The sequence below is a fragment of the Eulemur rufifrons genome, chromosome 10, assembly GCF_041146395.1.
Source record: "Eulemur rufifrons isolate Redbay chromosome 10, OSU_ERuf_1, whole genome shotgun sequence".
Taxonomy (NCBI): Eukaryota; Metazoa; Chordata; class Mammalia; order Primates; family Lemuridae; genus Eulemur; species Eulemur rufifrons.
In genome coordinates this window covers 26,043,977-26,058,951 of record NC_090992.1, presented here as the reverse complement: position 1 = coordinate 26,058,951, position 14,975 = coordinate 26,043,977, and the positions used below count along the sequence as shown (strand labels likewise).

At 40.7% G+C, this 14,975-nt stretch overlaps 1 protein-coding gene across 1 annotated transcript in view; it reads left to right on the top strand.

The window, feature by feature from the left end:
* The window catches only part of ITK (IL2 inducible T cell kinase), a 65,135-nt gene that overhangs the window by 32,309 nt on the left and 17,851 nt on the right, over positions 1-14,975 (top strand). Inside the window, exons 5-8 of the mRNA XM_069484313.1 lie at positions 127-167; positions 4,548-4,699; positions 8,287-8,352; positions 12,629-12,683. Coding sequence (XP_069340414.1) covers positions 127-167; positions 4,548-4,699; positions 8,287-8,352; positions 12,629-12,683 — 314 coding nt within the window. The remainder of the gene's footprint in view (positions 1-126; positions 168-4,547; positions 4,700-8,286; positions 8,353-12,628; positions 12,684-14,975) is intronic.

Here is a 14,975-nt window from a genome sequence, read left to right as displayed (position 1 = left end):
CCCCTTTTCTTCTGTTGTTCTCTCTGGGCCCCTTTTCTCTGAAAAGCCCCTCGGGGCTGCTCACCTCCGGTTGGGTTGGTTGGGTTTCATGCTTATTTTTTTCTTTTTCTGTTTTTCTTGTTTCAGCTTCAAAGAAGCCTCTTCCTCCTACACCTGAAGACAACAGGGTGAGTGAAAAGGCCCACGCCCCAGGCACGGGTGGGCCCGCAGCACTGTAGGTGGCCTGATGGGCTCATTCCCACTTGCATTTTCCCGTCTGCCCCTGTTTCCCGACCCTGGACGCATGCAGCAGACTGTTGTGATTCAACTGAACTCAGCACAGGGGCGGGTGTGGGGTGCAGGGGGTGTTCTGGGGCCTGAACTGTCCTGTGGGTCTGTCCACTTAAAGGGCCACTCAGCTGCTACATCTCCACCTTCCTTTAGTCACTCAACAAACACCCTTATCGAACTGTGTGTCCAGTCACTTGACCACTCTGGAGTAGAATAACAGCTCACATCTCTATAAAAGCATGTACTTACCCTAGGCCTTCACTTACAAGCACTTTGGAGACGTACATTTCATGACACTTTATGTATTTCAAAGCACATCTGCAGATTTATTACCTGTTTTAAAACTTGCTGTCTTTCTTATTCCATTTCAGAGGGTTACAGTTTTATTCCCATTGTAAAGCCTGGGAAACCGAGTCCCAAGGGAGGTCTTGAGGCTTTCTCAAGGCCATTCAATAACTTAGTAGGAGGCAGTGTTTCTGGTGGTTGTTAACTTGAGTGGTGGTTCTCAAAGTATGGTCCATGGACCCACAACACCAGCATCACCTGGGAGCATGTTAGAAATGCAGGTCACAGGCCCCACCCCCAGACCTGCTGCATCCAAAACTCTGGGGGAGGGGCCCAGCAATCTGCATTCAAATCAGCCACCAGGTAATCCTAGGTACATTCAAGTTTGAGAACCACTGGTCTCTGGTATACTGATAGGGGATATGACCCTTACCTTATGATAATATTAACATCAAATATCCACATTTGAGTACCTGCCCTTTATTCTAGAACCTGCTGATTCTGCTTCCTCATGCTTCTTCCTGAAGAACGAGCTCTGTTCTTTTTCCCTCCAGCCAACATGGTGACATTTCAAAACTGGCAGCTTCCCTATAAAGGGAAGCTCTAAATCCTCAAAACCTCAGGCTGGCTTTTAAATCTGTCATCAGCCTACTCGCTCACAACAGGAAATCAATGTACTCAAACTGTAGCAGGAAACAAGCACTCTCTCTTTCTCTCTCATACCCCTTCTGAAGACTGTTTCACCATCTTTCTTGAAGGCATGTTCGCAAGGCTTGAAGGCTCAGTTCGGAATCCCACTGCCCTCGCTTGCAGACAGTTTCCTCGACAATCTCGGCTAAACCTCTCATCTTAAGCCAGTCTGCACTTGTTCTATTTTCAGTGTCAGCGAAGGTGAAAAAGACAGAAAACGTGGCCAGTCCATGTCTCCTCGGACTCTGCCATTTGCCTTTCAGACTTCTTGGAGGAGCAGCACTGTTTGGAGCATTCTGACCACAGGGGTTTTGGAATCACTGTTCGAGTTTCAACCACATGTCTAAATCCATTGCAGCATTTCTTACTCTGAGCCACTGGAAGTCATTTCTCTCTTCCCCTTCGTGTTCTGTTACCTGAGGGGTAACGACATCTTGGGTTGGCACATAGAGAAGCTATGTTTCTCATCTATTCTGAGCCCACAGGCCTCCCGTTCTATGAGAGAAAAACTGTGGAGCAGAGCCAGCCCTCCAGAGGGGGAGGGTGGTTATTCTGGGTCAAGATGGAGAATGTCCATGGTCAGGGTCACCGACAATCCCAGGCCTCTTCTAGCCTGTGGGTGCAAATGAGGTCATGCTTTGCACTGAAGTCCAGATTCGGATTCCTCTAGGCCCTCGGCATCCACGGGAGCTCAGTCCTTCCTTTAAGGTCTTCCTGAGAGGCCGCTGAGGAATGTGTCTGCATGTGTCCTTTCTCCCTGGATCCCTTTTAAAGCACCCTACTCCTGTCACTGCTAGCTGGGCTGTCTGGGAGGGCCCCTCTCCACCCAGTGGAGCTCTCCCCCGCTGGGGCCAGGAGACCTCTTAGAGGCCAGGGCTGTTCTGAGACCCGTGGCAGAGCGGCCAGGCGAGGGGACCCTCATTCACTCCATGCCTCACCTCTTCACCTAAGTGCCCAAGCAGCCCTTCTGGAGCCCACAGACTCAGTTTCTCCAAATGCCATCTCTTGATCTTCTCACCCCATCTAGTGGTTCCCAACCCTACCAGACCCAATGCTCCCCTTTTATGACAAATATTTTGTAAAGCTCCTTTTTTTAAAAAAATTTCAGAATATTGCAGGGGTACACATGTTTTGGTTATGTAATTTGCTTTTGTACAGTTTGAGTCAAAGTTATAAGTGTGCCCTTCACCCAGATAGTGGGCATTGTATACGTTAGGTGTGAATTTACTCATCCCCTCCTCCCCCCTCTCACCTACTTGCTTTCCTTTGAGTTTTACTTCCATATGTGCATGTAAGTGTTAAATGATTAGTTCCAACTTAGTACTGAGTGCATGTGCTGTTTGTTTTTCCATTCTTGCGATACTTCACATAGAAGAGTGGTCTTCAGTTCCATTCCAGTTGTTACAAAAGATGCCAGATCACCATGTTTTATGGCTGAGTAGTGCTCCATGGTATACATATGCCACATTTGATTAATCCACTCACAAGTCTCAATTGCAAAGATGTGTAAAGCTCCTTTTGTTACCCTGAAAAGAAATTCATAAATATACAACTTATGTAAACACGTACTTTTTAAAAGAATCAATAATTGCTATAACTGTAAAACTAAAAAGGAAAGAAAATAATTTAATATGTGTTTTTGTATATAAATATTGGTGCATGACTACACTGGAACACATAATGAAATAATCAATTGCTTGCACCTGTAATTATCCCATTGCATTTGGCAGCTCAAATGCAACTAATACGGGGATGTTGTATTGGTGACTCAAATATAGTATTGCTACCTGTGATATGATTTTCCAAAATGGAAAGTTCTAAACTAAACAAAGTATAATCTTCCCTCAATGTACAAGGTATTTGCATTCCTGGGAAACCCAGTACTTTGCATAGGGTAGAGGTAATATCTAGGATCTTCTTATATGTTATAATCACTGTATAATCAGCTTTCTCACCACATGAATGTCTACCAGGACATTTAAAAGGGTTAGGAAATGTGGGATCCTATAGAGCATTTTGCATTCTTGGCCCTCATTCATTAAATGCCCATAGCACACCTCAAACTTTGTGACATTTGAAATAGCCCCATAGATGTCCAACATGCTCCACCACGTACTGTGGGAAGGTACCACCATAACTTCAGGACCCTGATCTGTCCTTTCCCTTCATAGGAATTAACCACTGAGCTGACCTATAGAGAGACGAATGCCATGCCATAGCTATTCTTTGTCTCCTTCAAGTGACCTTGAACACAATTCCTCCCAGCAGTAGCTCTTAGGGCAACAGTGTCAGGCCTTCAACTCTCGTCTGTGCTACCCAATATACCACCTCGTCCTAAGCTCCACAAATGTCTGGACTTTAAATGCCAATCTGGGTTCAGCTGGGATGATATACTACATCAGTATGACAAGACATTTATTTTCCTTTTTTTAGCTCCAGTGTTTTTATGTCACCAAATGCTTCCGTGTACTTAGAGAACTTGTGACTTCCCAACACTAAATCACATTCTAGCCAGCAACTCAATCATATCCCATATTTACTGTCTCACAAAGTCTGCCAGTCCAGAGCAGGTGTGCCCATCCCGAACTCTGCTGATGTTCTGCTTTCTGGTCTTTTCTTCATGTCCTCAAAGCTCATCCTAAGAAAGGTACTGAGGAGCAGAGACCCCTCAGCAAGAGAGTCAACAAGAGAAAGCAGGGTGCCCAAGTGCCAGAGTGGAGAGCACTGAGGCTAAGTCAAGTGCTAAACTGGCCATGTCCGTTTCCCCACCTGGGCCTCAGTTTCCCCATCCGCAAAGATTAATGGATTAAATGATCTGTCAGGGGAATTCCAGCTCCAGTAGCCCACGATTCCGTGGATCTGGACAAACCCACAAATCATATCCACAAAGCTTGGGCAGAATGACTTACCGCTGGCCGCATCTCCTTCACCAAGAGCGTGATGATTTTGGAGACAGGCTGCAGCGTATGACATGGTGCAGGTAGAAACCTGCAGACTTTTGTGAAAAGTGTGTGGCTGCTTCGAATTCACTGTGGTTACAATTTACCTCATAGACTGAGACATGTGATGAATTCCAGGTACTGATGTCTTCCTGTCACATTCAGCACCGTAATTCTAATTCGTAAAGAAAGCCAAGGAGAGGAAGGCAGAGCATCGCCGTAGATATCTCAGTGGATTGTAGGAACCGGTGTTGACCGGGCATAGGCCCAGGAGCAAGTCACAGCCCAGGGGTTTGCTGCTCTTGCTTTGTATTTCACTTCCTTTTAACGTCTTTGCTTGGTCTTCTTGTCTCCCTTCCCCAGCGGTCACTTCCAGAACCTGAAGAAACCGTGGTCATCGCCTTGTACGACTACCAGACCAACGATCCCCAGGAGCTCGCGCTGCGATGCAATGAAGAATACTGCCTGCTGGACAGTTCTGAGATCCACTGGTGGAGAGTTCAGGACAGGAATGGGTAAGGCATCTTCGTGGTTGCTGTCTCAGTGTCTGGGGTGTGGTCAGAACAAAGAAAACAGCAGAAGGATCTGTCCTACCTCCCTCTGCCTGACCGCCGCGCTGCAGTAGGAGAGCAGAGGCAGAAGGGAGGGGGAGGATAGGGAAGTACTTGAATCGAGTCTTCCTTCTCAGAAGTGGCTGGGAGGCAGCCACTTGTTACGCTTGCTCCCCGTACCCCTCTCAAGCACGGCAGACCCAAACTCATCTAAAAATCCCCTGGGTCTTTCCCACTGAGATCTACATTTTGAAATATTGGCAACTTGTTCTGCAAAGTGCTATTGTTCTTGAGCATTTGGGTGAGGTGGAAGGTACATCCCATTATGAGGTGATTACCTTTGGTGGAATGAAAAGGTGTGTAGAAATAGCGCAGATTAGCAGTTATATTAGGAAGCATCAGAAAGAACATACTAAAGATTTAGTTACAATCGCAGTCACTGAACTAGTCATCCAAATGACTCATGAAGAAAGTAAGATTGCACAAATACCAATTGCCCACTATGAGATTTTTGAACGAAAATCATCTTGTGAGCATGAGATTCACACTGCTTTATAAGGATTTTTTTCCCTTTTAACATATCAGAGGTATTTACCCATGCTCTGGACTATTTTCCAGAAAATGATTTCAAAGATTATATAAATTCAACACACAAATGTACCCTAATTTGGCAAATATTCTTTCTGGGCACTTAGATTCTTTCCAATATTTTGCAAATATAAACAACACTGCAATGAACATCCTTGTATATTAATATTAAGGATTTAAATGTTTTCAAAGTATGAGGTTATTATTAACATATAAAAAAGGAAAAGAAAACACTCCATCATTGCAACATCTAAATAGTCTACATCAATATTTTATTTTTTAAAGAAAACTAACAAAGAAAGAAATATATATGGAAAAAAAGCCACTCTCCATGTGCCCACCCCCCACATCAAATCCAAAAATAATCTCTATTGTATCTTAAACACAAAGTTATACACATACAAATGTATCTTTTCTCATTTGCACTAAAGTGATCCAGTCACTCTTCATCTTGCCTTTAACCTTTAATGATAAACACTGGAGATCTTTTCATATCAACATACGCAAATCTACCTCACTTTTAAAGCAACTGCTCTAGTGTCCCAAGTTTTCCAGGGTTTCTAAAACAACTGCCTCGTGTGAGAATGTATGATTGTGTTATAAATATTTAAATAATCACTTACGGTGGGACATTTAGTTGCCAGGTTATTTGTTTTCTTTGCTATTTCAAACAAGGCTTCAATGAGGATCTTGTATTTTTTGAATATCTTGGCAAATTTTTGAATACATACATACATATATATGTCACATTTCTGACTGTGGAGCTGTTGAGTCAGAGTGTGTGATATCTTAATTTTGGTAGATAATTTGGTCAAAAAGCTTGCCAAATTTACTTCCCCTTCAACAGGGTTATGGAAGTGCCAACACTGGGTATCGTTAAACTTTTAAAAAAAAATAATTTGATGGGTTAAAAAAAGAGGGCTACAAGTACCTTTATGGTTAAAGCTTTGCTTTTTACACATGGTAAAATTTACGTTTTCAAGGTTCCTTCCCTTTAAGTAGCCTTATCAACCCCATTGCAGTTGGAGGCAGAAGTGAGATGGGGTGAAACGTAGTGAGATTCAGACCTGTGGTTTGAGAGGCAGTGTAGTTTGCTAGCTAAAAGCAGACCCTAAAGCCCCTCACCTGGAACCTCCCTCTCTAGCTGACTTACGGAGGCAAATGAGGCTGGTCACATCACCTTCTCTTGCCTATTAGGGGCAGGCCCATATCGGAAACAGGTTCAAGACCGCCTAGGTCTACAAACACCAAAGGGACTTATTCAGAAATTCATCAGTTCAATCAACTGACATTATTTAGCACATCTAACGTGCCAGGAAATTTCCTCTCCTAGCTCTTACTTCCCCAGATGACAGTTGGCTCTTTGTTCAGTGACCCGTGGAAAGGCTTAACTATGCACTTCAAAGGGCATCAGAGAAGACACGCCAGTGGCCACTCAGCATTCTGAGAATGTCCCTGGTTTGTTTTGTGTGGCACAGTGGAAAGTGCATGAAACGGAGAGACAGAAGTCTTGGGCTTTAGTAACAGCTCCTCTTGTCATGTGTGACTACAGTCCAGTCACTTAACCTCTGTGAATGCTTTCCCTTACCTGCAAAATGCAGATGATAATATCAGCTTTGTCTGTCTCACAGGGTTCAGAAAATCAATGAGATGATTCAAGTGACAGAACTTCGTAAATTCTGTATATCCACATACAAGCGATGAGAATTATCATCATTTGTGTAGATAATCCAGCTTGGTTGTTCTGTTAAAACACAGTTCTTCTATTCGAAAGCAAAAATATTATTTAATCCTTTGTTAGCATTGTAAACATATGGCGTGGCAAAACCAGACATAATTAAGGGATTCCAAAAGAGAGACAGAGAAGGAATGGCAAATTTCAGAACAAGCCAACTCCCGTCAATTGGCAACGGCTGCCTTGAGCACTGTGTTAATGAGGATTCCGAGGTTGCGTGTCCACTTCTCACAGAACACGAGATAATCATCCTGTATTGAGCATCTCCACTCTTGATTTCTGCATTCCTCAAAACAATTCTGTGACATAGGTTACATATTCCCCATAACCATAATCACTAGATTGAAAATTGGCCTTATTATAAGAAAAATTAAAACACTTTATGGAGTAGAAACTATCAGGCATCTTTACAGATTGGCAGAGTATGGAGGGATTTTATGTACAATCTGGTTTAGGTCCCTCATTTGGCAGACATGAAGACAGAGGTCCAGAGAGTAGAAGGGACAAAGCTCACACCTGGTGTTATTAAATAAGGTGATGAATGTGAAACTGCTTTGGAAACTACAAAGCTATACACAAATGCAAAACATTTTTATATCATTATTAATGTATGCTTTTATTTATGCACAATTATTAATCATTGCCCAAAAGTGATTCCCCACCCCCAAATCCAACCTGATCTTATGTTTTTCCCTCATGTTTATACCACTGATATCTGAAGAAGCTCAATTAGGAAGGCCTTACATTAAAAAGCTTACAAAACCACCTGATGGTATCTTTTAGAACCTGTGGTTGGAAAATCATCTTTTATATTTTAATTATTTTGGTTTCCTGACTATAAAATGATGGCACTAAAGTGGAAAAAATACTGACTGTGACACACACACAAAAAATGTTTCCTTAAAGAAAATAGAGACTGAACATTAATCTTTTTTCCAGTAGAGGAAATTTCACAATGAGGAAAGTAGCAGATAGAGCATTTTAAATAAACTAGCCACTTCTTAGTTATTATGTTTCATATTTTAAGGTGAAATTTATTGCCTTTAACAGATTGCAGGTTGTTGTTATTTTTTTACCAGTTCTTATATTCTAAACTTCGAAATGTCTTATCACAAATGCCAAATAATGTGAGACTCTCTCATCTTTAAATTACTTTTAGTGGATTAAGCCTATAAAATGAAGATGTAAAAGTTCTATCTAATCTAAACACTAATTTTCCTTTTAACAGGCATGAAGGATATGTACCAAGCAGTTATCTGGTGGAAAAATCTCCAAATAACCTGAAAACCTACGAGTAAGATATTTTACTTGTCTTTGGAAATTAGAGTGCCAAGGAAAGCTCCCTAGGTTAGGAGTAAATTATTGGTTAACTATAAAAATACCAGATATTTGCTCTTCTCTACTCACTTTCTTCTCCCATGCTCTGACCCCTAAATAAACAGTAGGGGGCACCCTAAGTGGAAGGAAAAGGAGGGTATGTGCACTCACCTACCTTTGTATCAAAGGGATGATGCTCAGATACTTGAGCAGATTGTAGTGAAAAGACAAGGTTCTACTGGGAATGCCAGGAATATTGTTCTTACTTGAGAAGGAAAAAACACTATGAAAACTGGATCAAATATAAATTGACTTAAAACATGGTTTAATGCAATACTTCCAATACTGAAACAACAGGTGTACAAATAGATATTAAATATCTGCTTAAATTATATGAGGGTTTATTTCTAAGCTATCATTTAGAAGAAGAGTTCACATGGATATAATTTTAACGGAACTACAGAATGTTTTATGAAATTCAATTGAAGTTACAAAGTACTCATCATGTATATACATCTCCTAGCTCGGGACCTACAGGGCCCAGAAGCAGCAATTCTGCGGTAGCAATGTGCACTCATGCCACCCAGATCTTGGTTCCTAAATAACATTTCCCACTGAAAAGAATGAGGACTTCTTAGAGAAATGGCTTGGGATTCCAGGATTGGAGAAAGGAAAGCACAAGATGAATTTGGAATATCTTGTTGTACCGGAAAGAAAAGAAGTACCCAAAAAGAAATTTTTATAATGAAATGGACATGTCAAATGGGCACAGAAGTCAGTTTTAAAAGACTGATCAAATCTGGGACAATTTGAGTATCAAAATAGATAATGACAGTATATTGGACTACAAACCATTGAAAGTAATATAAGAATCCATAATAAATAGATAAGTTGATAGATAAATAAATGAATAAATAAGATGAAAAAGCTATTTCTTATAGTAGAGAAGGTCAACTAATCAATGATAAAGTTTTAAAATCACCATTTCATGACTCAAAGTACCCACTGATTTGGGCAAGAATCATCCATGAATGTCACAACTAGGGGATGAAAGTTTGCTGAGGCACAGCACATTGATGTGGCCTTGAGGTATTTCTTCACAAATCACTTACAAAGTAGAGATAGAGATAACTGGTAGACCTCATCTTAAACAAGTGATCCAAGCTCACATCAATAATGGAGCGAACAGACATCACGTGTATCCTTATGGGATGCACTGAGAAGGATACAATACCACTTCTCTGATATTCCTGCTCAAAAAAAAATGTATGACTTGGATTTAGCCATGTGGCTATATTAGACAAATCCAAATTAAGGAATATTCTATAAATTAAATGTCCTGTGCTCTTTAAAAAATGCATACTAGCATGAAAGACACAAAAGGCTGAGAAATTAGCCCACATTAAAGGAGACTAAAGAGATGTGGTAACTGAATTCACTGACAATCCTGGATTGGATCTGGAACCCCCCAAAAATATCTTTTTGGTTACAATACACGTTATTGGGACAAGTGATGAAATTTGAATAAGGTCTACAGTTAGATAATAGTATTGCATGGATGTCAAATTTCAAACAGACATACAGATGTCAAAGTCTATCTGTATGTCTGTTTAGAGGAACTGATAAGACAAATGTATAAAATGTCAGCAATTGGTTCATCTGGGTAAAGTGTATGTGGGAGTTCATTTATAGTATTTTACAACTTTTCTGCAAGTTTGAAATTATTTAAAAATGAAAATGTTTTAAGTACTCAATATAAAATACCAAGGCTGAAGAGTACAAGCTAATGAGGACTCCTATTAATGCATTATGGGTCCTCAGTAGTTCAAATGTGGCTATTTGTTGCTGAAATTCTGATAGATTCTGTAGGGAAGAGCTATCATTTTCTGAAGAGTCTCTCAACCTGAGACTTGTTTTGATCAAGTATGTGTGAACAGCCCTTCCCTTAGCTAGCAGATGAATCATCATCTCCAAGAATACTTGAGCTGGAGCGAAACATACATGAGCTATGCTTAAACAAAATCAAATTCCCTTTTTTTTTTTTTTTTTTAAATAGTCAGTGCCTTTGGAGAAAAAAGAGTAGGCATTTATTTCAAATGACCACTAGGCTGGGTAGTTTTATTTGTTTTTGCTTTTAATCAGAATCTCTTTGTTTATGATTACAGGCTCAAACTCCCAATTCTAACAGAATATAAATCAATAGGGAATGGTGGAGTCTGGAGTACATAAAAAAATATATTGCCCCACCTAAAGGCATTTTAAGCCATTTTCTAAATAAAACTCTACACCATACAAATCCCTAGGGCCCTATCTACACTGTGAGCCGTCAGTTTGCATTTTCCAGACTATAGATCTCAGTTGGAAAATAAAATGACAATGACTTACAAGCACACATTCAGATATTTAGTATGCAATATTTAGTATATACAGCTGGATATATAAAAGATAACCAGGATGATGACTTTTTATCCTTGAACTCAGTGCTGTCTAGTTTCAGGTGAGAGCTGCATAAGAACTTAAAAATGTACCGCCTAGAAACATAAGCATGAGTTGTTAAATTGATTGGATCAGATCTCCTGCCTTGGTTTGGAATCATGACCTTGGACAAGATACTTTACTCTGTTTGAGCTCAAGATCCCCTCTCCATAAAATGAAGGGTCACATGAGAGGAAGGCAGGCAAATCATGACGCTCTTCCTGACATTCCTCTCCCATGCACTGAACTCAGGTAGACATCACTTTTTTTTTTTTTTTTTGACAGGGTCTTGCTCTGTTGCTGGAGTTAAAGTGCAGTGGCATCAACATAGCTCATTGCAACATCCAAATCCTGGGCTCAAGTGATCCTCCTGCCTCAGTCTCCTGAGTAGCTGGGACTACAGGTGTGCGCCACCATGCCCAGCTAATTTTTCTATTTTTTGTAGAGACGGGGTCTCACTGTATTGCTCAGGCTGGTCTTGAGCTCCTGGCCTCAAGCAATTCTCCTCTCTCAGCCTCCCAAAGTGCTGGGATTACAGAAGTGAGCCACAGTGCCCAGCCCAGACATCACTCTTTGTTATAGTGACACTGTTAACCACTCTGCCCAGACTGATGACAACTTTTTCAGTGCACAACTCTAAGCAGCCACAACTAACTGTTTGCAGCTTGCACATGAAATGAAGCCTATCTGCCAACCCTCAGTTAGATAATCTCTAGGAGCTCATGGAGGGATAAAATATGGTTCGGTCATATAATGTTCAAAAAGCTCAAATGAACCCACTAATTGTCTTATTCATGGCTACTCTCAAATAGCCACACAGGTTTGGTCAAATGATATTCCTTCCCCACTAGAACTTCTCTCCTCCTGGATTTATTAATTTTCGGAACTGTTAACTGGTGATCATTCTGCTTCCTCTTACCTAGTAAGTAGCCAGGGAGGCCAGGATGTGGCTCAAATATTGTTAAAAACATAAAAAAATTTCATCCCTAAGAATTATTCATATTCTTCCTTACCACTTTTTAGTTGTTTTTCATGAGACACCAAAATTATAAAAATAATGAAATTACTTTGCAGAAGGTCTGGAAGACCAGGTTTAAAGAGGAAAATACTACAGTTGTTTTCAAAGGATATTTGCCAAACTTTCAAATTGGTATTACATTTTTATAGCTGTCTTAGCACCCTCATACTTATAAATACCCACTGACCTATGAAATGGAGAAGATGAATATTTTCTAAAACTTTATTTTGGAAAATTTCCAACATATGCAAGCTAAAGAGAATAGTATAATGAATCTCCGTGTACCCAAACCCAGCTTCAATAATCATTAATATTTTGCTAATTCTGTTTCATTGTTCCTCTCCAATTAAACATTTTACTACCTGGACTTGGATCATACCTTTACTTTTGAGTGTAAAAGCACTGGTAGTACTTTAGGAAGCCAAGTTAGGGGGATTTCTTGATGCCAGGAGTTCAAGACCAGCCTGAGCAAGAGGGAGACCTGTCTCTACAAAAAAATAGAAAAATTAGTCGGGTATGGTGGTGCGCACCAGTAATCCCAGGTACTCAGGAGCAGGAGGATCGCTCGAGCCCGCTATGATGATGCCACTGCATTCTAGCCCAGGCAACAGAGCAAGACCCAGTCTCTAACAAAAAGAAAAAAAAAAAAAAACCACTGGTATAAGCAGAACATGACCATAAGATTTTCTAGCATTATCTTTTGTAAGTAAATAATGAAACTTTAAAATGTCATTGACATATGACTTTTTCCTGCTTTCAGGTGGTACAATGAGAGTATCAGCCGAGACAAAGCTGAAAAACTTCTTTTGGACACAGTAAGTCTCCTTAACTTGTCTTTTGACCTAAAATAAAATGAATTGTACTGTTTTTTCAGTCCTGCTGTGGTTTACGCCAATGCAGTGGGTTGACCTGTTGGTTTAACAATGGTTTTCACGTCTGGTGAAAACATGCTGGGAATTTACAGGACTAGCAAACCACAGGATAAGAAGCCTGGGCAGGGCTTGGTATTGCCATGCAAATGCCACGTGCTGCAGCGTCCTTACCCTGCAGTGACAGTGACGGCGGCGGAACTTGGAGAGCCATCCTACTTCTCTGTCTAGGTCAGGGTGGCTGTGACTCAGATTCCGCCTGGTTGGGCTGTGAGTCCAAAGGAAACATAGCATTTGTTTTAACTTATTTTTCATCAACAGTTTTTCTCTAAAGCCACATAGTATGAGAAGCAGGACTGATCTTACCCAGGATGTCAGGATTAAGGGAGAAAAGGAGGAGGAGAGAAAGCGTGATATGGTGGGACAAGTACTGGGTTCTGGTCCCTGTTCTGTTCCCAACTCAGTGTGTGCCTTTGGGGTCATCTCTTCTTTCTGGACCTCAGTTTCTCAATGAGTACAAGATGAGCATTGAACTAAATCAGGGATGACAACTCCCCGGCACCCACGCTGTCACTCTGCTCCTGCCCCCTTGGCCCACGCAGCTGGTCACCGTCCATGCACTGGGACTCTATTGGGAAACAAGACAAACTCTGAAGAAAGAGTGGGAGGATAATCTAAAATAAACTAAGGTAAACTCCAAGAGACTTGGAAAAGATTTCACAGAGGAAAAGGAATCGGGCTGAGTCATTACTGGACTCTGGTTTCTCCCTGGTTCTATATCAGCTCAGCATTTAATTAGTTCCTGTGCTTCCCTGTAGACCACACATTAGAATTGCTGGGAAATGTTAATACAGACTCCTGGGTCCCACTCCAATCTACAGAATCAGAATCTCCAGAGTTCGTTCCTGGGAATCTGTATTTTCTCAAGTTGAACTTACGACACATAGGTAGCCAGCTCAATCCCTGGGTCCCCCCAGCCTGTGTATTGGACAACATAGTAAAACTTGACTAATATGAACTAATTGGGAGGAGTGTAAAATTAATCAAAAACCTGAGTTATACTGTGTTTAAACAGGTGCAGTTTTGTTCTTTTTAATCACACATTGCTTGATGAAGTCTATGGAGCACGTAAAACAGCCCACATTAATAACTAGCTAAAGATGATTCCTAATTTATAGCAGTTCTTTTGAGGTATTTAAGTATATTTTGCTTGCTTGGGCAGTTGAAACATTCCCCTTTACTCATATTTTGAACTACTTTACCAAATTCTCTTCTCCTTCTTAGGCAAATATGAAGGCAAATGTTAAAGGGTCCCAATCAGATTTAGCCCAGATTTGGATAGCTAGAATTTAATGACATTATCTTACTATTTTTCACTTTTCTTGTATGCTGTTTGAAACAATAGTTGCATTGTTTCTAGGTGTATCTTCTTGTCTAGCAAGTAGAGGACTCGTAAGAGATGGATTGATTCATTTCACTTTATTAGCTTAAGTTCCTGGTGTATATTGCCCCATACAAATTTCTCCACTAGAATATAAATTCTTTATCTTATTACTGTCGTACCCAGGTATCCAAACTGTATCTAGAACAAAATAGTTGCTCAATAAATATTTGTTTAATGAATGAATGAATACATCAAATGCCTAATAAATGTTTTATAATTAACAAGTAAGCTCCAGGAGGATCTGGCTGGTCATGAGCGACATTAGGGGAGCTTTTTAAAAATACAAACTCCTGGACTTCAGGCCTACCCAATCAGAACTTCTAGAGTTAGCACCCAGGTGATTCTGGGACATACTAAAGTTTGGGAACCACTGAAAAGCATCTCCTAACGTGTCCTATCAATTCTTCGAATGTTGCCTCCTCCAAGAAGCTCCTCATGCCTTCTCTCCCCCTGGCTGTGGATCATGGTTTTTCTTGCCTTTAAACCCTTACGGTGTGATGTTATTACTTTTCCAGCGGTTCTGTTCTCCCTCTGCTTAGATCTCAACAGTTTCTCTTCTGCCTTAACCCACCCTTGCAAGCAGGTACTCTGTAACTCACTTAGAATACCCTGTGGCATCTCGCACATTGAGTGACCTGAATTTCAGACAGGAGGCTTATCTAAGGCATGGGTTTATCATATTTCCATGATTCTGTCATTAAAGATGCAATATTGACTTAATAATAGGTTTGTTTCAAGAGAAGAAAAAAAACACCTCCGGAATGAAAGATGACTATATGCCAGAGACACTGTTA